At 38.5% G+C, this 21,835-nt stretch overlaps 1 protein-coding gene across 1 annotated transcript; it reads right to left on the bottom strand.

Moving 5' to 3' along the window:
- Window positions 1–3,821: 3,821 nt before the first annotated feature.
- prpf6 (PRP6 pre-mRNA processing factor 6 homolog (S. cerevisiae)) lies at window positions 3,822–19,709 on the bottom strand. The gene is made up of 21 exons (XM_056733849.1): window positions 19,501–19,709; window positions 19,073–19,235; window positions 18,707–18,825; window positions 18,550–18,628; window positions 18,180–18,356; window positions 17,703–17,843; window positions 13,904–13,998; window positions 13,653–13,809; window positions 12,816–12,978; window positions 11,192–11,310; window positions 10,886–11,104; window positions 10,516–10,638; window positions 10,289–10,410; window positions 10,053–10,191; window positions 8,653–8,772; window positions 5,673–5,849; window positions 5,432–5,565; window positions 5,246–5,337; window positions 5,047–5,161; window positions 4,759–4,885; window positions 3,822–4,290 (listed from the first exon to the last, which is right to left on the bottom strand). Exons 1-21 carry the CDS (start codon window positions 19,680–19,682, stop codon window positions 4,138–4,140), a joined length of 2,916 nt encoding a protein of 971 aa, XP_056589827.1. The 5' UTR covers window positions 19,683–19,709; the 3' UTR covers window positions 3,822–4,137.
- Window positions 19,710–21,835: the final 2,126 nt, after the last annotated feature.

The raw sequence follows: 21,835 nt of genomic DNA, 5'->3' as shown, positions 1-21,835 counted from the left end.
AAATATCCTTGTCAAAGAGAGGGAAACTGCTAAATGAGTTTCTGATAACCACTTTGAATGAATGTGAACCAGTATTGTTCGTATTAAAAAGATCAGATGCATGGTGGTTTCCACAATGTAGCACCGTAAAGTAGTAACTGCAAACAAATGAGAACCTTCTTTCACCAAACAGCCTTAAAAACATGAAGCAATTTCAATACGGTTGTTAAAACGAGAACAAAGTTATCAAAACAGCTTATTGTGTGTGTTATGAGTAGTCTTGTGTAATACCTGTGAGAACATGAACCCAAGTTGAAATACTTCAGCATATTACAGTTGTACATTTGGCTCAATATGCAGCATCAGTAAATGTATATATATGTGTGTGTGCGTGTATATCCCTAATCAAAATCAACCATGTTTTTACTGCAAATTTTTATATTTATCTAATTCCATCACAAACTATGGTTAGTAGTGTAGTTAAACCATAGTAACCACAAACTAACCATGACATGGTTACAGTTTTTTAACAATGTATTTACAGATAAACCATGGTTATACAAAGAAAATACACTATACAAATGAAAAATAATATTGTGAGGATTATTTTGTGCAATTGTTTAACATGAATAAGTATCAGACCGCCTATGCTCAAATCATGTATCCTATCTGTATAACAGAGAAACCATAGGCTACTACAGAAAAGATAAACATTTACTGTGACGATAAAGTTAATGTATAATGCATTTGACCCAACCTCAGCTTATTTCACAGATGGAGTGTTCTGGAAAAAAAAAGTGTTCCTTTTAATAAAACGTGTGAATGTGTATAAATTATGTTAAGGGAGAAATCGTGTCCATAGGGTTTTAAAAAAAAATAAGGCGATCCGAGACCTATATATGCTGTGATTTAATAAGCGGACACACTGAGCAATTTCTGCCAACAGTTTATAAGCATCCCCATCATTTTCATTTTCCGCCGCTGTCTTCCTTTCTGTCCATTCACTGGTTTGCTAGATGTCTTTTTATGGCCTTTTCCCTGTAAAACAAAAAAAAAATTTTAGACTACAAGATTGTCACTTTATTATTCTAGCTGTAGATCAATCGTACCACACTTTCTGGTTTGCGGCAGTTCTGTCTGATGAGTTCAGCCATTTGGCAGACCACCTTTGTCATGCTGTCTGCATGGCCTTCATTCAGACAGCTGAAGATCTGCGTCATGCCATAAATATATCGCAGAATACGATGAACCTACCGTAAAAAAAAGAAACTATTGTTTGTATCTATCAAGACATAACCAAAAAAAAATCAGGGTCATAAAAGTGCTAAAGTGACGGTCTAAAATCAACAGACAGAATGTGCATCAAAAACATACATGTAGTCATGTACAGGTGGCTGTACCTTCTCAGAAGGACAGTGGTCCGTTTCTTTAGATATGTCAAATGGACCAGTCAGATTCTTCGTCGAGAGAAAACATGAGAGCAATTTATTTTTAGATGACATTAAACAAATTCACCAGCAGATAGCAGCAGCAGACCAAATGCGAGTAAGATATGCGATACTTTCCTTAATGTTTCAACGCCCATACAACATAACCGTTTCCAAGGTCCACAGTTGCTTACATAAGGCTCGATTATGTGATCATGCAAGACATGAATAACAGATTTGGTGAAAGTTCACTGCGTAAAAATTGTAAAATAGGTTCGTACCAGTTTCTGGAGCTCGACCAAGATGAGCGCTCTGTAGGTGCTGATGATCATTGAATGGTCACACGCGCGCTTACTGTGCGCCACTGCGAGCAGCAGCATTACGGTCACACAGACCGCAGGCCTGTTCACAAACTGCGCACAAATAAAATACAAGCATTAGCATTCCTCCTTCCACACATAAATAGAACATTTCCTACACACTTATACACAAATATACCTTGAAAAAACACCGCAATTCAGTTATATTTTGCGGCACAAAGGTCATGGGTTCGAAACTCAAGGTACACGCATATAGCTATGACGAGATGAACGCACACTAGGTCTCTTTAAATGAATAAATCAATAAATAAATAAAAAGTCTGGCAAATGCATATTAAGAAGTCTAAATGCAAAGAGGATTTTCTCTTAAAAGAAAGTTTAACTAGTTTGCAGCTTAAATGCAGACCCTTTATACGTAGTGGTATTTTATTAAAACTGAGACCACACTTCAAGTACATTTTTATCACGCAAAACATCATGCAAAAATATAACAAGCACCCTTACTGCAATCTCACGAGGAGGGATACAGATCTTACCATTGACCATAGGATACTGAGACACTGCTGCGCGCACCACTCAGAGCTAGTAACAGTGGACGTCGTCCAGCGGCGTCCGACGCAGCTTTACATGTTTCCCCCACAAAACCTCATGGGTAGACTGCGAGAAAACTTTCCACTTTAGGTACGCGGTTTTGGATGGCGTTTTAGTTGGTGTCCTGGCAAAAGGCGCGTCCACGAGCCCGAACCGCGTCCATTCCTGCATTGCCGAAATCAACGTGTGGCGAGAGACTCTGATTTCTCTCAGCCGTCACGGGCTGCTGGCATCGCGCTTTGGATTTCACCAGATCTCCAGTCTGATCAAGTCGAGAAAACTTCCGCGATCAATCAACTTTGAGCTTTGTTTCGGTTTCAGCGGATTACTTTATATTCAACTCTTGCATTGAGTCCAGTCACTCACAGCGCACGAGTTTTTATGTTATTAACGGCAACGATACACAGCTGTGGTTAGGAAACGTGTCCTTTATGGAGCGATGAAATCAACACACATGGCTGTCGGGTCAGAAATATTTATTCAAATCGGAGGAATTTTTAGTTTTAATAATTTTGACGTGGTGTATACCTTTTTTATGTTGGCCCCCATTGGCCGACCACTATTTCTATTCAATAAAATATTATTTAAATCTAGGCGTAACTAGACGTTATTATAAATATAACCAAATGCAAACGAATATCCCCCAGATTGAGAATAATCAAATCAGGGACAGGCATTCATCTTTATTAATCTTGGACTTCATGATACACAGATTCTGTGCTTATTGCTAACACCTGAACGATAGGGACCTGAACTAGAATAAACCAGATTAGTTTGAAACCACCTCATGTTCAGTGGTTTTTGATGCCATCCTTATTTATTTGCTTCTAGGTTTTAGGCAGTTTTGTTACAGGCCCCCCTGACAGACTCCTACCAACACTGCACATGCCGGGAGACATTTAAAACGTGTTACCAATGCATAATGGTTTCAGGAATGAGGAAATAAATGTAGAATAGGTCTTTAATTTGTTCTTTGGGGATTGATTGGGTCATTGGAAGTCTGGAAATTGCACATCATCTCATCCTCGAACTGTGACATACCGTCATTTTGGAATTAAAAAGGTTCCACATTCTGAGCAGTTTTGAGATAGCAAGCTTCAAACTTTTAGCATTTCATTTGACTTCGTAGATAAAACAGATTTGTTTTCTTAAAAAAATCCCAATCAAGAACAGATAGAACATCGTATAATGTAAGAACCTTAAAATTCCAAGCCGAGGATATGTCATTTAGAAGCGCAGTATGTTTTTGATTTCGATTATAAGGGCACTTTCCTTTTTCTTTAAATAATGCCCAGCATGGATAAATCATTTACAATAAACACTTAAAAAATTGGAATTTCATTTTAAATTTCATGACTTTAATGTTACTTAAAAAAAAAATGTAACCATCCAAAAGCAGAGAGCACACCAGGAATCTGAATTAGCAGCAGCTAACCGTGGTGAATGTCTGTGGACTGTCAATACACATCTTACAAACAGCAAAAATATGACATGAGCACTGACATCTGAAGCATATTACAGACTTCATTTATTTGCCAATGAGCAGCACATTTACACAAGCGTGACAAGTAGAAAATAGTGATGATGTCCGAGGGTGCTAGAAACAATCCTTGAAATGGTTGCACATCTCTTGGTATTCTTATTTCTAAGAATATTACAGAAAACGCATCTGAAATAAAGAAGCCATCACTGGTCCAGAGGACACAAAATGTTAATGGTGAAAAAAATAGTCTTTAAAAAACAAAACCCAACAGCGTTCATCCACAGATTCTCTTAAAACTACATTCTAAGATTTGAAAATCTGCTGTCAGTCCAGGACTTCAGAAGGTGTTTTTGATCTTTGAAGCCACGAGAACCAGAATTTCTCCGATGTTCTTCTGCCAGTTTAGAACGTGCTTGGAGTCGGCACACCACAGTTCACCGTGGCGGGGTTCAGCATTCTCGCACCGCTTCTTCACCTCCTGCTGCTGCTCCTTAAGGACAGAAACAAAAAAGGGATGAGATGTTTAACATCTTCATAAAGTTTGTTTTTAGAAAAAAGAAATGGTTATGCTGTCTGGTGATGACCACATTACAATGCATGCACCAGTAAAGCCTTCAATGGTTTTCTGACCGTAAACAATTGAAAAATCTTTTCTGCAATAGTTCTCTGTCCAGAGACCTTGAGCCCTAACCGTGTGTACCTCAGCATTGCCAAAATAAATGTGGTGAGAATTTTCTCACATCTGACATGGACTACTGGCATGACTACGTTTTGGATTTCACCAGAAATCTACTCTGATCAAGTCAAGTTTCGGCAAGAAATACTTATTAATTCATTATGGGTCCACAGGTTCATGTTATGTAACAAAGCACAGCAATTTTTTTGTAACTGCAAGATTTGAAAATAAAATAAACAAAATGCAATAAACATCCAGAGACAACAATTGTTGAATGCTTACTTCTGTTCCATGCTGAAGCTCGAACTTGTAGAAGAATCCCCAGGTGTCGCCCAAGTCCGGCTCGATCTTGACCGTGCGCAGGAACCATTCTCTGGCTTTCGATATCTTTCTCTCGCTCCAGAACAATCTGCAGGTTACACAAACACGAGCATGGTATAAATGCAACCAAGAAAAAAGCTGAAGGCAAGATCAGACTGTTCTTGGCGTAACGGCGTGGGAGGGTTGCACCGAAAACCGGAATTCAGATTTGAGAATTTCGATAGGTGTGAATCTGGTGTAGAGTCTTACTTGGCCACTGCCAGCAGTACGTGAGGATCGTGTTCGCACTTCTTCAGAGCGTCAACGCTTTTGGTCCTGCGCTGAGGTCTAGCCTCCAGGAACACGGCTTCGGCCCATAGGATGCCTGTTGATGAAAACAGGAGATGAAGGAGTGTGAAAATGTGTCTCTGTGCATCTTTTAGGGATGTCGATGAAAACCGTGTCTTACCAGAGTTGGGGCACTCCTGCAGGGCTTTGGCCATGAGCGTGTTGGCAATGTTTTTCAAGCCCCCTCTGAATTCGAGACGGACGGACTCGAGCCTAGAAAGGATTGAAGGAAGAATCGCAATAGAGATTGAAACATTTTCTAACAAATATCGGTATTTTGGAGACCTATTTTCTAATAGATTCTTACCACAGTTCGGGAGCTTGTGGATTCTTTAATCGAGCTTTTTCAAGGATGGCTCGAGCACGTGTGAGCTGCCCAACTTTCTCCTCCAAACGGGCCAAAAGGAGCCATAAGGACATGGAATGTGGGCACTTCTTCAGCTAAAGAGGCAAAGCGGACAAAAGGGACTCTTTTAAATACCATTTTAGTTTGACGTGAAAACCTCCAATCTATACCCAAAAGGCATCTCTGGAGACGACAAACGTACACCCTGGTTGTAGGCCTCTCGCGCTTTGTCAACGTTCTCCGACTGTTCCTCGATCTGCCCTCTCATCATCCAAAGTTTGGGGAAATCTTCATAATGCTTCAGGGCTTCGGTACACAACTCATGTGCGGCTTGGATATTTCCCAGCACCCACTCCAGCTTTACTGACTTCATGAACACCTGCACATATTTCACATGGAAAACACTCATGATTGATTAATACTGAAGTAATTACCTTATAATTGCCTGTCATGTTGACATTAAACAAAAGTATCAAAGCAAGCAACAGGATGGATAAAATCCACAAAAACAAGTAAGGTGCCCTGAAGTGCATGTCGGGGAGATGGAGGCCAGGAAGTTTTTAATGAGCGTTTTCCCGTTAGAGCCTCACATGGCCTGCATCCATAAAAAACATACTAGTGATATTAAACATTATCGCTCAAGAGAAATCTTGCCAAGTGCTTGAGGTTCATCTGATCTTGTGATATTCGTCTAGATGCTGACACTTGTTTCTGGAGCAAAGAGTTAAACAAGCCCAAACAGGAGGCAATTCTGACACCTTTAATCCTCCGCACCATTTCCTCCGAAAAATCTCACGCTCCTTAAGCAGGTAAAAAGGCATATCTGGTATCAGGTGGTTACCACCCACTTATGAAATCTAAAGACTAGTATGATGTGTCACTGCCAGGGTAAACTCTGTAGCCTTTTCATTGCATGTGTCATGTGACCATTTTTATATGCACTGTATGTTTATACTTTTGAGATTTTCAATTTCAAGAGTCAAAACCAGTCTTAAAGGTCCCATGTGTAACTTTTTGGAAGATCTATTGACAGAAATGCAAAAATCATTAAGTAGCACGGTAACATTTCTAGTAAAAGCCACACCAAAATAAACATTGTGTGGGTCAAAATTGTCGATTTTTCTTGGATGCCAAAATCATTAGGATATTAAGCAAAGATCATGTTCCATGAAGATGTTTTGTAAATTAGTAGATATACAACTAATATATCTAAAACAGCAGATATATCAGAACTTGCGTCGATGCAGCAAAATCGCGAACAAAACAGAAACATGCCTACAGACATCACTCGCTGTTGTCCACTCTTTGTGTATTACCCACTCAAGTTTGGTCTCTATGTAAAGTTTAGAATTTCTGCTTTCAGGTTCTTCTACTCTCCACAACGTCATTACAGCGGTAAGCCAATAGAGTGTTAAAACTAGGGCTTTCAACGTTAACGCGTTAACGCATGATATAACATTTTCTGATTAACGCCTTTAGAATGTTTAACACATTCATAATACATTATTGGTCACACTCTTATTCGTGTACAGGCTTTTAAACCACTCATGCGCGTTTTGAAACAAAACGTGCATAAGTTCAGTGAAGGGAAGCTGGGCAACTTTTAGCTGTGTTACGTGGCAAAACGCAACGCAAGGTCCAGTCTGGTGTATACAGTCACGGACTTAAGGCTGCGTTAGTGAATCTCTGTCAGACAGCCCATCAGTATTAAGTTCTCTTTTGTGCTTAAATGAATAAAACCAAGCAAGACTATGCCAGAATGCCTGTTTTGTCTAGCATTTTCGTAAGCACAGACTTCAACGTGTTAAATAAAATTCAAATGAATGCAAAGAGTTTAGAAGATGGGAAGGGCGTCGTATCTGCGTAGAGCGGCAGCTCTTAAAGGGACCGCATTCTTAAACCTGCTGCTGTGACTCCTGTCACTAATGTTAATCAAAGATCAAAAGAAAGGAAAAAATTGATGTGTTTTGTAGCTTTAATGAGAATTCTTTGTAGTTAATTTACAATAGCATTAACAGTACTGATCAGAATGTCGGCTTTCATTCAAAAAATGATGCTGTTAAAGAAATCTGTTGTTTAAACATTAATTTGAAGATTAAATGTGAAATTATTAGATTGTAAAGTATATTATAAAACATTAATGCTATGTGCGACTAATCGTGATTAGTCACAGAAAAATATACACAAGCATACATCAATGGAAAGCTTATTTATCAGCTTTTAGATGATGCAAAAATCTCTATTTCAGAAAATGGACCCTTGAGACTGGTTTTGGTTCCCTTTGTTGTTGAAAGGTTTTGGACACTAAATCACTTATGTGTTTGTATTTTTTCATATTTTAGAATAATACTAAACTCATCAAAGCTATTAAATAAAACAAAGGGAACTATGGGAATTATGTTGTAACTAAAAACATTTTTTAACCCGTTATATTTTATCCTCTTCAGTGTAGTCACCTTTTGACTAGAATTTGCAGAAATGTTTTCTTGTGGTCTCACCCGGAGATGCTTTTTAATTTTTTTAAAGGAGTTTGCATCTATTCTGTGCTCTTATTGGCTGCTCTCTCTTCATTATTCAGTCTAGCTAGTCCATTTCTAAAACATGTTTATTAAATAAAATGTTAGTTTTGTCATGAAGAAAACATTATATTTTTGTCTCCTACTCTAATTTCAGACATTTAAGCATACACTTTTTTTTTTAATAACGAGAAACATTACGTTCAAATGTCCCAAAACTTTTGACCGGTAGTGTACATGATCCATTCTTTTGGAACAGAAGTTTTTCAGTAGCACATCAAATTATATCAATTATTAATAATAAATATTTGTATTTATACGTTTATTATTGTATATAAAGTAAGTTTATTATTAAGTTTATTATTAAGAAAGTTTATTATTTTGTAAAATACAAAACTTTGAACACATTTTATTATAAAAATAATTATTTAATAATATTTTACTAACAGTTTGTTTTCTAAATGTGTGCAATAGCACACATGTATGGAATATTTGTCAACTACCCATAGAGTCTTGTAGCTAGTGTCATATTAATCATGTTGCACAAGCCATCATCACCGGTCATCTCTCAAGATCAATTTAAGGAACAAATCAAATTTGTCCCCAGCAGAGCCTACAACCGTGTTGCTTATAGGAGGCGGATGGTCTGAACTGCAGGTCACTCACCCTGGCAGTGGGGGCGCTGCTGCGGGCCTTGGCCAACAGCCTGCGCGCTCTCTCGTATTCATTATTCTCTGATTCCAGTTTCACAGCAGCCAGCCAGATCTCCTCACTGTTGGGGTTAGCCTAAAACAACAAGAGACACACACATAAAGCTTGATTCAGTGTTTACTTGCCAATTCAATGTTTGGTTACCGAAGTGGAATGAATATTTGCGGGAAATCCAGGGCGTTGATTTGCAATTCAATCTCCTGCATCTATTTTTTGTATGTTCAGTCCCTTTGATTTGACACTTTGCCTACAATTCTGGCAAGCTGAGTGTTCTTACAGCTGTTGTGTTATGAACAGAAACACTTGAAATCTTTCCTTTGTTGTATAAAAATACAAAGGAATTTTACAAAGGTTTATTATAAACATCTGTTACAACTATTTGTTAGCTGCTTATTATAGATGTTATCTTTTAGGAATTTATATAAAGTATAAGCCAAATTTGAAAGCTCATTGTTCATCCTTTCAGGGTTGTTCTTGATATTTTACTTCTGTGCATGGTTTGGGTCTGGCAGGCATGTGATCAGCCAAGGTCAAAAAAAGGAAGACTGCACAGCACGCACCCATTGCCCAACCCAACCCCCGCCCCCCACCAAAAAAATTGTAGGCCAAATATTGATATTTTTCACTTTCCAACACAAGAGCAAACTTTTATAATTACCCAATTCTAACTGGCATCTATGGAAATATCAGGTACAATTTGTATTAGTTTAAGAGTCACCTAAACAATATTTAATAAAATAGGTTGATGCTTTGTGCAATTGAGCATATGCTACTGTAAAACATGATGGAATTAACAAATTCCACCGCTTGAGTAGTTTATATAAGGTCTCCTTTTAATTGAATTGTAATCAGCAATAATTCATTAACAGACTTCAATAAGCAGCCACTAGATGGTGCATCTACGTCATTCATACAGCGTTTGTCAGCATTAATCCGCATGTAGTAACATGTTGCAGTTTTAGTTCATTTAAATGTATGCATTCAGTAGTGACTAGATCTGCCATTTGTATAGTTGCATTAGCCAAAATGAACTAACTAGAAACAATATTATTACAGCATTTAATAATATTATTTTATGTTCATTTCAGCATTTACTAATACATTATTCAAATCAAACGCTGTCATTGTTGACATTAGTTAATGCACCATGAAACTAACATGAATACTTGAATGGACATGAACGAACATTAACAAGGATTTATAAATGCTTATGTTACCCAATGCATTTACTAATGTTAACTAATAACACCTTTCTGTAAAGTGATATCAAGTAAACACAAATCAATGTCTCACTTATGTTCAGAAGCACAAATGCAGATGAGAGATTGAAGGAAATGAATGGTGATAGTGCTCACCTGAAACGCCAAAGCCAAGATGCTTCTGGCAGCAGGAACATCTCCAGCCAGCCATTTTGATTTAGCCCCCATCAGCCACAGGACCTCCGCTTTGGGACAGTGAGCTACAGCCCTCTGTAACAGAGCCTCCAGAGACTCTCTGAGAAATGAAAAATGCAAATCCATTAGATGATTGACATTTCGGTATTAAGTAGAATAAATGAAGAGGGAAGGTCAGAGGTGTGATGGGCTCTCACCGAGTACCATGATTCTTCTCGAAGTAAGCGGCCCTTAGCCAGACGCTCTTCTTGCTGGGAAAGACCTGCAGCGCGTGGGCATAGATGGCACGGGCACACTCCAGAGCGCCATGAGCCACGCACTACAACACAACAGCCAATCAGCATGCAATATTAAAGCAATGCATTGGTTATGATGTGTTGTTGAATGTTATCAGTATGTGGGTGTGAAAAGGTGCAATGTTTACGCTGTCAGCGTCCTCCATCCACGTATGTTTACAGTCCTCTTCTTCAATGCCAATCCCAATCACGGCTCTGATCACAGCCTGACACGTGGCCACGCTGCCGGCCTTATCACACTCCTCAGCATCCTGAGACAGAAATCAAACGGGCTGTCAGCAGTCTTCATTTAACATATCTTTATACTGCTTAAATGACATTTCCCTTCACAACCACTTTAACAATCCGACCAAGAAAATGCATTGAAGGGATAGTTCACCCCAAAATAATATGGTACGAAACCTGTATTTTACACACAAAGAAGATATTTTGAGAAATGTCTCAGCGGTTTTGTGTTCATACAATGGAAGTCAATGTTGTATATGGGTACAGACAGACCTGAATCCACTGTTCGCGGTTTATCTCCACGCCGTTGGCCCCCAGTGAGGTGATGGCTCTGTCAATAATCTTCTCCACCATCTGTGTGTTGCCATTGGCCTCTTCCAGCTTAGCGGCTGTGATCCAGATATGCCGGTCTGTGGGGATGTTTTCACGAGCTTTGTTCAGAACCCGACGAGCGTTCTCATATGTTTCTAATCGGGCCAGGGCCAACCAGAGCTATGGGAGACAGCATGGTTAGACAGAGTCGTGTTACGTACAATAAAAAGGTTCATGGGTCTTGGATCATTAGGACTGTGTGTGTACCTCTACACTGGTAGGGCAGCACTCGACCGCTCTGCTTAGCATGATTCTAGCATCTTCTGGCTCCTCCAGTTCGACAGCCGTCTTCCATAAACGCACTGACTTGGAGACGTTCTCCAGAGCTGTAAAGATGGGCAGATATTTATTTTTCATTTAAGAATTAAGACATTTCAAAGATACTGGTATCTGGGTCATTCCTATTTTTCGGTACCACTTCGGAATAGTATCTTCCCAAGAAAGAAATGCTAAACTTTGCATGATTTTATCATTTCTGTTGAATGATGGCTTTTTAAAAAATAAGTAAAGTATACTTGTCCAGTTTAAGATATTATGGTGTAATGATATTTGCCAGTTTTTTTACGATGCGACAGGCCTAATGTCCCCCCTGTTACAGGACATTCTCATCTCTCTTTCAAGTGTTTAGAATGAATAATTCATGTAATATTTACATTTCTAAGGGCTAACAGGTCTCTCACTTTACCCTGCAACTGGATTTCAATAATGTATCGCTAAACAAATACCATAAAAAAAAAACCAAGTTTCGTTTATGACACATTGCAATGCATTTCATTTAGTATATAAATGCGATATAGTGACAGATTAAAGTGACCTCATTTTGACCATTCATTCCTTGCAAGTAACCAGAAAACATGTATAATATATGTTGATTCTATTTAAAAAACCCTGTGAACAGGGTGGACAGATGAGAAATAGGGTGGACACAACGTAACAGGTTGTACAATAACAGTAGTGACATTACATGCTAAACTCAGCCATTTCTACTCATATGGTCAACAACAGGCTGGTGACCTCAGAGGAAGGGTTTCATTTTAAAATTATTAACAAGTTGTTTTCTCCATAAATAGGCAAAACAGAGAGGACATGTTTTGCTTCACCACATTAGTGAACTATTTTGGAATGTTGAAGAAAAAAGCAAATAAAAGAGTGATTCTTACTCTGCTTTTTTTAGATCGTTTACCTCATATTGTATGCTACTTCCGGAGAATTATGTGGGCGTGGTCAGAGGTAACAGTGGCGACATTCATCTCAGGGACAAAGTTATTTAAGGATTTAAACAATTAAAGCAATGAACAATTAGAAATATTATATACATGGCTATATAAAACCAACGAAAATTGTAGTATTTATTTGATTTTCTTAGTTACATTTTTAACTGAAGTTTAGCAAACACGACTGGGGATGTGACAGCCTACTTTAATCAGTAATTATTTTACATTTAATTTAATTTTGAGTACATTTCATTGTGTTCAATGGTGGAGATGGGTTAATTATATTTTAAAAATAAAAAAATCCATATTACGTCTCGGGGACTCAAAAAGTATCATATAGTAGGATTGACCCCTCTGTAACTACACAGGTTGAATCAAATTTACATTATGGAGTTGCCAGTTTATTGGAAGTACAGACGTTGATAAAGTAGAAGCAATAATCTTTGAGATGTGCTTTCTTACAAGGGGAAGATCCAAGACGTTTTAACAAGCCGAGACTGATAGAGCCTTTGCATGTATAAAACAATTCATCCATCTCTGTCATAAAGGTATGCAGGCAGAAGAAACAGAGGAAAGAGAGAGAGGGCAAGCGAGCATAACAGAGAGCACTGGCTGACCTTTCCTGAGCACTCTTTTCTTGGCTCTGATGTCTGTCTCTAGTTCAGCAGCTCTGATGTAGATGCGCACAGACTGAGGGAGGTGACGTACTGCTTGGGCGACAACTGCCTTTGCCGTGTCTCCTGGCTGCAGTCGGGCAGCTTCTAGCCAGACATCCTCACTCTTCAAAGGCAGTACACATACATTACTACTCAATTATCACAACAAATATGCTAATGTGAGCATGGACAACTAGGTTTTTCTACTATTATGTTTTCCATTGTGATGTCTCAAAGTTTTTTTAAGCTACCACATACACACACAGCACTGCCCCAAAATGCTCAATTGGTTTTGAGACACAGCTATCGCATTTTATAGTTTATCTGCCAAGCGGTGCTGAAATGAGAAGCTCTTTTAAACTTAAACTGAGATTAATGAGCCAGCAAGAATTTCCCAACGAAAAATGAAGCTGCGCATACACACACACACACACACACACACACACACTTAAGACCTGACTTCTGTTTTCATTCAGTGTAAATGTGTTTGTATTTCCTGTTCTGTGACTCCGAGTCCAAAATCAGCATTACAAGACAAATTGAATCCCACGCCTTACATAAACAAGACTTAATCTATTCATGACATTTTTATGCTGTTATCGCACCATATTTAGTATTTTGGGAAGTAGAGGGATGTTTCTGGCTGCAAGCTATCAATATGGTAACAGGTCAACAAAAATATAAAGCTTAAAGCCTTTAACATGCTGCCCCCTACTGGATACGCACACAACTTTAATCATTTTAAACGATTACAGTTTAATCCAGATGAATGTTTTAGGGTCTGTGCACATATCTCACCTTGGGACACATTTCGGTGCCTTTCATGATGAGGTTTCTGGCCACCTGCAGTTTTCCTGTCACTTCCTCCAAACGTGCAGAGGCTATCCAAGCGGGCGGGTGGTGGGGGTTTGTTTCTCTCACGGACTTCAACAGAAGACGGGCCTTCTTGATGTCACTGCACAATACCAAATCCCAGAATTCCATCACAAACAGCAACACAAACGTTACACATTAACACGTCTATGTGAGAATAAGAGCATGCTAGCTACCTGATGTCTCCACCATGGGTGGGGATCATTGAATTAAGATCAGTGAGGTAACCTTTGGGATCAACGACTGTTTGTCCACTCACTGAGTCCGAGACCTGGAGACAAAACACCAATCCACATTACAAACTAGGGTTGCAAGTATATTATCGATCGCGTTATCCCAATAGCAAAATTGTCTTAATATTATCGTGGTCACATGACCGTATGAAACGATAGGTCTTTTTGGCCAAACAGAGAATGTTAGAAAAAAATAATAGATGTTACTTTTGGCAAAGTTCATCTGGCACATTTATATTATTTTATAAAAGGGATTTTTAGGTCATCTGACCCATCTCATACTATAACTCATACTAGGGGTGCTCCGATCAGGGTTTTTTTAGCCGATCACAGATCCCCGATCACTGAAAGCTGTATTGGCCGATACCGATCACCGATTATAGGAACTATTTGAAGCTTTCTGAGTACCAAAAGAGAAAGTGTCATGAATTGACTAATGAATATTAGTAAGCAACATATTTGGTAACACTTTCCTTGAAGCATTTATGTATAATGCATTATAAAGAGTTATTAAAGGGTAAAATGCATTATTAATATTCATAATGTGTGTTGTAATGCATTATATGTAGTTGTAAATAATTATAACCAATTTAAAATGTGTCGTGTTACAATGAATTGCTTAGTGTTATAATGTATTAACTGTAATAACAATTATCTATTAGACATTACAATGCATTACAATGTGAATTACACTGCTTGAAAACTACTTTTACAATAAATTAAACATACATGCTTCAAGGAAAGTGTTACCACATATTTTCATAAACATAGCAGCATGTGACATGAGTCCCAGAAACCCTTTGTCTTCCACAATATAAAGTGTCCATGATCAAAGCAAATTTATTACATTATTTTATCTGATAATATGATATTTCTTTATGCTTCTTACTGTCCTTGCCTTAGGGTTGATGCTTTTAAAAATGTCTCTGTTCCTGACAGCTGAGGAGAGAGGTTGCGCTAGACTTAGACTTTTCATTTATTTTCAATGTTTCTGTTGTCGGACATAAAATAATAATCTGATTACAAGCAAATGTTTATGTTCTTATGTCCATACAATAACAATGACAGGTGCCTGTAAAAGGTGTTTTGTACTCACAAGAAAGCTGTGGTTTGGTCATATGTGACCCTGGATCACGAAACCAGTCTTAAGGAGCACGGGAATATTTTTAGTTATAGTGGAAAATACATTGTATGGGTCAAAATGATCGAATTTTCTCATGTTCCATTAAGATATTTTGTAAATTCAATATATTAAATATATCAAAACTTTATTTTTGTGAGTGGATGGCAATTAACAGGGCCTTTTATTAACAACTTCAAAGGCAATTTTCTCAATATTTTGAATATTTTGCTTCCTCAGATTCCAGAGTTGTAAACGGGTATATCTCCGCCAGATATGATCATATCATGACAACTTATACATCAACAGAAAGCTTAATCATTCAGCTTTCAAAATATGTAAAAATCTTATTTTCCAAAAATGTACCAATAAGACTTCTTTTGTTGTCCAGTTTCACATATATGTGCTGCTTCACTGAACAGAGAAAACGCAGAGAATTTTTTCCACTCACTGAAAGCTATTATTGATACAAAAAGACGCTATTTTATGAAGTAAAAACTCTGTAAAGACGGCACCACAGCGCGCCTTTGTGTATGCGGGGAGTGATGGATGAGTCTCTGTTGACCACATGCGCGTTTAGCAAAACTGAGGAGACATTTGAGAGTAAGATCATGAATAGAAACACACGTCCCTTCGCGATAGTCTACCTCCTTCCGCTCACAATCACGTTCATTCACGATCACGTTCTAATGACACAAAGTGATAAAAAGGGGAATTACAAATCGCCTTTATTGTAGTCCGTCAAAATGACGATTGCCTTCAGATATTTTTATCACTGGTAGAACAAATGAATCTTCGGTTGACGCGATCTCTGCAGCAGAGTGGCGCTCGAGCTGCTGAACTGCCGCTCACTTTGCGCGAGGCTAACTTTGAAAACTACTCGCACTCCTTTACGTGACAAACCCTCAAACGTCTAAAGAGGTTGTTGGTGTAAAAATGTTTTGGGTGCTTCTCGCATCGTGGAATTCACATAGTACACACGCATCAGATTGATAAAGCATTGTCTATTTCACACACCTTGTAGATTTGCCTGACCGGTGAAGCCATTTTCATATCGCGTAAAATAAATTTCTCGTCAATTTTGCGTCATCTGATCGGCTTTTCTGGATCGGCCTTTTTAGAGACCGCTGATCATACTTCCCAAAGTGATCATCGGCCGATTATGATCGGCGACCGATCAATCGGAGCACCTCTAACTCATACCTCTTACCAACAGTTATGATTAGAGAATAAAGAAAAGAGGACGCTTACTGCACATTTCCAAGTCATCATTTGTCATTTTAAATGAAAAGTTAATCACAAAATCTAAATTTTATTATTTTTTTATTCACCCATATGACATTCATCTCCGGAAAACAAATAAAGATATTTCAGGTGACATCCGAGAGATTACCAGGCCTCCTCATAGACATCACGGTTATAGTTGTTGTCAAGGCCCAGAAAAGTACTAAAGACATCGTAAAATTGGTGCATTCGCTCATAGTGGCTCCATTGAAGTTTTCTGAAGCGACGAGAATACTTTGTGCGAAAAACTAACCAAATTAACGACTTTAATTGATAAATTCTCCTCAGTTTTGTCAGTCTATGGTTAGTGTTCACAAGAGCACATGCGCATTCGATGGGGTCAGAAGAAGTGCTCTTTCTGGGACTTCCTCAATATGGAACTCATCTATAATTTTGCGAAGATCAGCGTATATACAGCATGGGTCTGCTTGTAAACACAGAGTTGAACTTCGTGGTTGTCAGTCAGAATACTGGATGAATGTGCCGAGGACTGAGGAGAATAATCGACTAATGTCTTTATTTGGGTTTGTTTTTCGCACACAAAGTTTTCCCGTCGCTTAAAAAAAATCAATTGGGCAGATGGACCTATTTAAAGATGTCTCTGGGCCTTGAAACAACTATAGTCATGATGTCTATGAGGAGGCCTGGAAATCTCTCGGATGTCTCTAAAATATCTATATTTGTGTGACGGAGACGCCGGGAGGTCTTAAAGGGGTCATATGGCGCAAATACGTGTTTTTCTGTGTCTTTGGTGTGTTATAAGGTGCCTATGCATGTATTAGACACACAAAATTGCCAAGTGAAGTGTTGGAACAAAAGATGCATTTTATCTAAAAGCGAATGCTCACCCAGAGCTGCCTGAAACACCTTGTGTAACCACAGCACCACAAATCTACGTCAGTTCGTGGTTTGATTTGACCAAGACCGGCCAAATGTTTACACAAGTAAGGTGGGCGTACCAGTACAATTGCTTTGGAACCTGATGTTCCAAATATGGTAAGAGGCGTTACATTTCCGTCACACGCTTGCAGTATTCGACCAATCACTACGCACTGGTTAACTTACCAATCATAGCACACCTCGCGATGAGCTTTGTAAATCGAAAATCTGCACGTTTCAGAGAGGCGGGGCAAAGAGGAGATGCACAGTATGTGGAAAAAACAGCGTTTTTTAACCTTAAATCGTGTATAGACATCGCATTACATCTAAAACATACTTTAATATTAGTTTTGGCAATGTCATATGACCCCTTTAAATCATGTAGAATGTTCAAGTTCATGTGATTTAGGTTCTGCTAATTAACAATGGATCTACGAGCAACGTTCAGTGCTGCATCACCTGACTAAGCCTCATGTCCATCAAAGTGTTCCTGGCCTGACCGATCTTCCTCATGTCCAGCTCTCCTGCGCCAGGTGTCATGCCCCCTGGGTAGGGTGTGTTCAGGCCACCAGGGAAAGGTGTGTTGAGACCACCAAATTGCTGAAAAAATTACACACACATAACTGACCTGCATATGGGATAATACACAGTCATTTCAAATCTTTTTGACTTTCTTTCTTTTGCAGATCACAACAGAAGATATTTTGAAGAATGTTGGTAACCAAACAACACTGAACCCCATTGACATTCATTGTATAAACAAAACCCCTGCGTCATATCTCAAAATATCTTCTTTTGCGTTCAACTGAATAAAGAGACATATTTAGGGTTTCAACAACTTGATGGACGAATAGATGACAGGATTTTCATTTTTAGGTGACTTATCTTTTGTTTCTGCCATAGTGAGGTGGATGTATCTGTATGTTTGTGACTCACCCCCTGCAGAGGATCAACACTTGTGTTTTTTTCTCCAGTCTTAAGATGCTTGGCAAAGAAACTGTCTGGAACTGGCGTGAGCTTCTCAAAACGTGGGTTCCTCTGTCGTTTGTTCCTGGCATCCCCCACTTCGGGAATACTCAACCATTCGTCCTCTGTGACCTCAGCCAGCTTCCTCTGAAACAGAAAGTAAACATTACAGTACCGTTCCTGATGTGTCCTTAAACGTTTATGATCATTTCAACAAACTTTCATTAAGATGTATGTTTACATTTTTATTTCATTTTTCATTTAGACTTTGAAAACACCTCAACATCACGTCATATCTAACTGTTCTTGCAGGTTAAAATAAACGCTCAAATGAACCAACCTTGAGATCTGAAAACTGCTGCTGAATTTTGGGCCGCTCCATACGATACTTCTCTATCTCTTCTTTCTCTAGCAGCTCCCTGTTAAAACACGAATAAAATGAGTCCAACAGAAAACTCGATCAAAGACCGGCGAAGCAGATCGAAGTCCACAGCCACCTTCTTTCCTTGCGCCTCTCATCCATTCGTTTATCCAGGGCGGCGTAGATGGCGTCTGCCTCTTCATCGTCTTTCTCATACGGCCCACTGGAGAACAGACTGCCTGCATAGCCGTTGAACTGGGAGATAAGGAAGAACAGATTTTACACTGTCAATGAAGAATGCATCTAATCACTCACTATGATTGTTTCATAAGCTTGTGGTTGGAAGGTCAATGTTTACATATTTGAATAAGTATAGACGGTGGGGGAATAATGATCAAATATGAATTTATCTTATTAAACACATTCTATACTGTGCAAGACATACATTAATGCATGTTAAGTTTTAAATGCGTCACACAAGCCCTATGTTACGCAGTCGTACCTCATCGTAGTTGGTGTCGTTCAGATCTTCCTCGTCCTCTTCCTGACTCTTTTTCATCTGGTCACCCACCGTCCTCTTTCCAGGGGGCGCGTGACGGTCGTCCACCGGGTCATTAGCGTCACGAGCAGGACCGATATCAGATCGTGTGGTGAAACCCGTAGCACTGGAGAACACGCAATGATGGGCACGTTAAAACAAATCTAAACCTTATACAGATATGAACTAAATTAACGTTAATCTGCAAGTAACGCTTATCCTGAAAACCATCCGGTGATTTATTCCGTTTAATGTATATGTATTACCCTTAAATCCAAACTCTAAACCTATAACATCATTTATTTAAAACATCAATCACGCAGCATGTGTTCAATATGTTCAGTGATTGTAATATTTTTAGACTCTTATGATAACTATCATTGGCGTCTCACCCTCTGCCCAGACCGGGCACGTATCCGAGCGGCGCGGCCATGCCCAGAAACGGCTTCTTCTTTTTATTTAAACCCCCCATGAGCGGAGATGTGAGCGGCGGGGCCTGTGCACCGCCTGCTGCACCTCCGGCCGGAGCTTTGCTCGCGGTTTTCGCGGGTTGTTTCGCAGCGGCGCTCGCCATCGTTGAGCTACCGACAACACGCTTCACTTCCGGAACAACAACAGCTGCACTTCCTGTGACGTGAGGCGACGGCTTTTAAAATGACTATAGCGACCTCAAAAGGCTAGAGGTATAAATGACATTGACCTAAATTGAATTTATACTTTAATCTTTATTTCGTTCGTTATATAAAATATTTGATTTTGTAAAATAAGCATTACATTTTTTTTATTATTTAAAGAAATAACAAAACATAAAAATAAATAAGTTATTAAGAAATAATACTTTGGATATACATAATAATGACAAAACAATATAAAGCAAAGCAAATTAGGTGTTTTGGGTCTAATGTCCTTATTATTTTTAGGTCCACTGTGTGGTAATAATACTTTGAGTCATTTTTAAATAAGAAAAGTTTAAGGTTATAGATGGTTATGAAACACGCACATACGAAAGAGCGTCTATAAAAATGTCAACTACAGGGGGCAACAAAGGCTTGATTTGGGAAAGCATAAACTAAAACTAAATTTAATAATGACGTTCACAAATAAATATGAATCTGTAGTTTCTGAATATTTGATTTTTTATTTCATTCTTGGTCAGTGCCAAATATGTTATGAAAGCCAAGTGAATTTCACAGAATATGCTAAAAACTATAATCTCATTTGAAGACTGTAGCTTAATCAGTCCAATAAAAAACAACTGAAGTTTACATGAACCTTCATCTTGTCTACCCTATTTTTAAAGAAGTTCAAATGCATACTTGCAGGAACAAGCCCTGACCATTACATAGAAAATAGCTCATTTTAAGATCATTCATATTTCATCAAGTGTGATCCATCAACCATCTTACCAGCAGCATATCGGGCAGCGTCTCATTGCGCTCTCTGCTCACTATGGATTTTTCTCTAAAGACAATAATGAAAGCAGACACTGTCACATCAGAGTCGAGGCCTTTCGGCAGGTCAATTTAATATATGTGCCTACAACATCAGAAAATTCAGCCAAGCTGAAAAGACAGTTCTTTAAAGTGTGTGCATTCAAAGAGACACCAGACTGTATTTAACACACAGCCTAGTTAAACGCAATATGAAATGCCCAGCTCTCTGTGACCTGACTAAATGATATTGCCAGTCATTTGGAATTAGAATTTAAGTTCCTTCCATTGCTTCCAATTACCTCTGTGGTTGGATCATATCCCACAAATTGATGTGAGTGTGAGGTTGGAAGTACTGTATATTGACAGACTCAATGCTCAGCGACCAGGCTTAATTTACACAAAACTGTATAAGTCAGGAGATTTTTAATAATGCTGCTACTATTTTATTTCACAACTTTCTGAACACGATCAAAGGAGAGTTTTGAACTGCCAACAAACTTAATTATACCACGGTCTGTTTGAATACTCGATTCTGATTGGCTGGAAGGTGTGCATTAAAACCCTTTAACGCTCAAGTCAGTTTAATTACATTTGAAATTGACTGACAAAATATCGGTCATTTTCACCTTTCTGATCTAAGATGAAAATTGTAAACATCAAGAAAAGCTTTTACTTGGCAAATGACCATGGTTAAAGCGGGATAATCCACATTTAGCCGTGCGTTAAAGGATGCGATGCGACACGCCAAGTCCAGTGTGGACAACATTTAAAATCCTAATGGGTTCTAATGTGTCTATTGTCTCTTGACATGTCGCATCGCGACACATAAGGGTGTAGACACGGCGTAATTGTAAATTGCATCACAAATAAAAATTATAGTTCACCCAAAAAATGACATTTTTGTCATCATTTATTTCCTATCTTGTCATTTCAAACCTTTATGTCTTACTTTCTTCCACAAAAAAATATAAATTTTGAAGAAAGTTGGTAACCGAACAGCACTGGGCCCCAGCTTCTATTGACACAAAACCAATGCAAGTGATGGGGGGCAGTTTACAACATTCTTCAAAATGTCTTCTTTTGTGTTCTGTTGAAGAAGGAAACTAAATGATGGATTTGCAATGCGACATTTTCCATTACACAGATTAAATAGAGCGGTACAAAGCACATCGTGTTATTCATTCACACACACTGTTAGAAAAAATACATGTTAAAGAAAACAAAAATGTTGGTAAAGTAAAATTGCATGTTTTGTAAAAAGTAAAATAAAGTGCTGTTTATTTCTTTAATTTTT

This window comes from Triplophysa dalaica, chromosome 20 (genome assembly GCF_015846415.1).
Source record: "Triplophysa dalaica isolate WHDGS20190420 chromosome 20, ASM1584641v1, whole genome shotgun sequence".
NCBI lineage: Eukaryota > Metazoa > Chordata > Actinopteri > Cypriniformes > Nemacheilidae > Triplophysa > Triplophysa dalaica.
The sequence above is the reverse complement of the archived record's forward strand: the minus strand, read 5'-3'. Positions and strand labels throughout refer to the sequence as shown.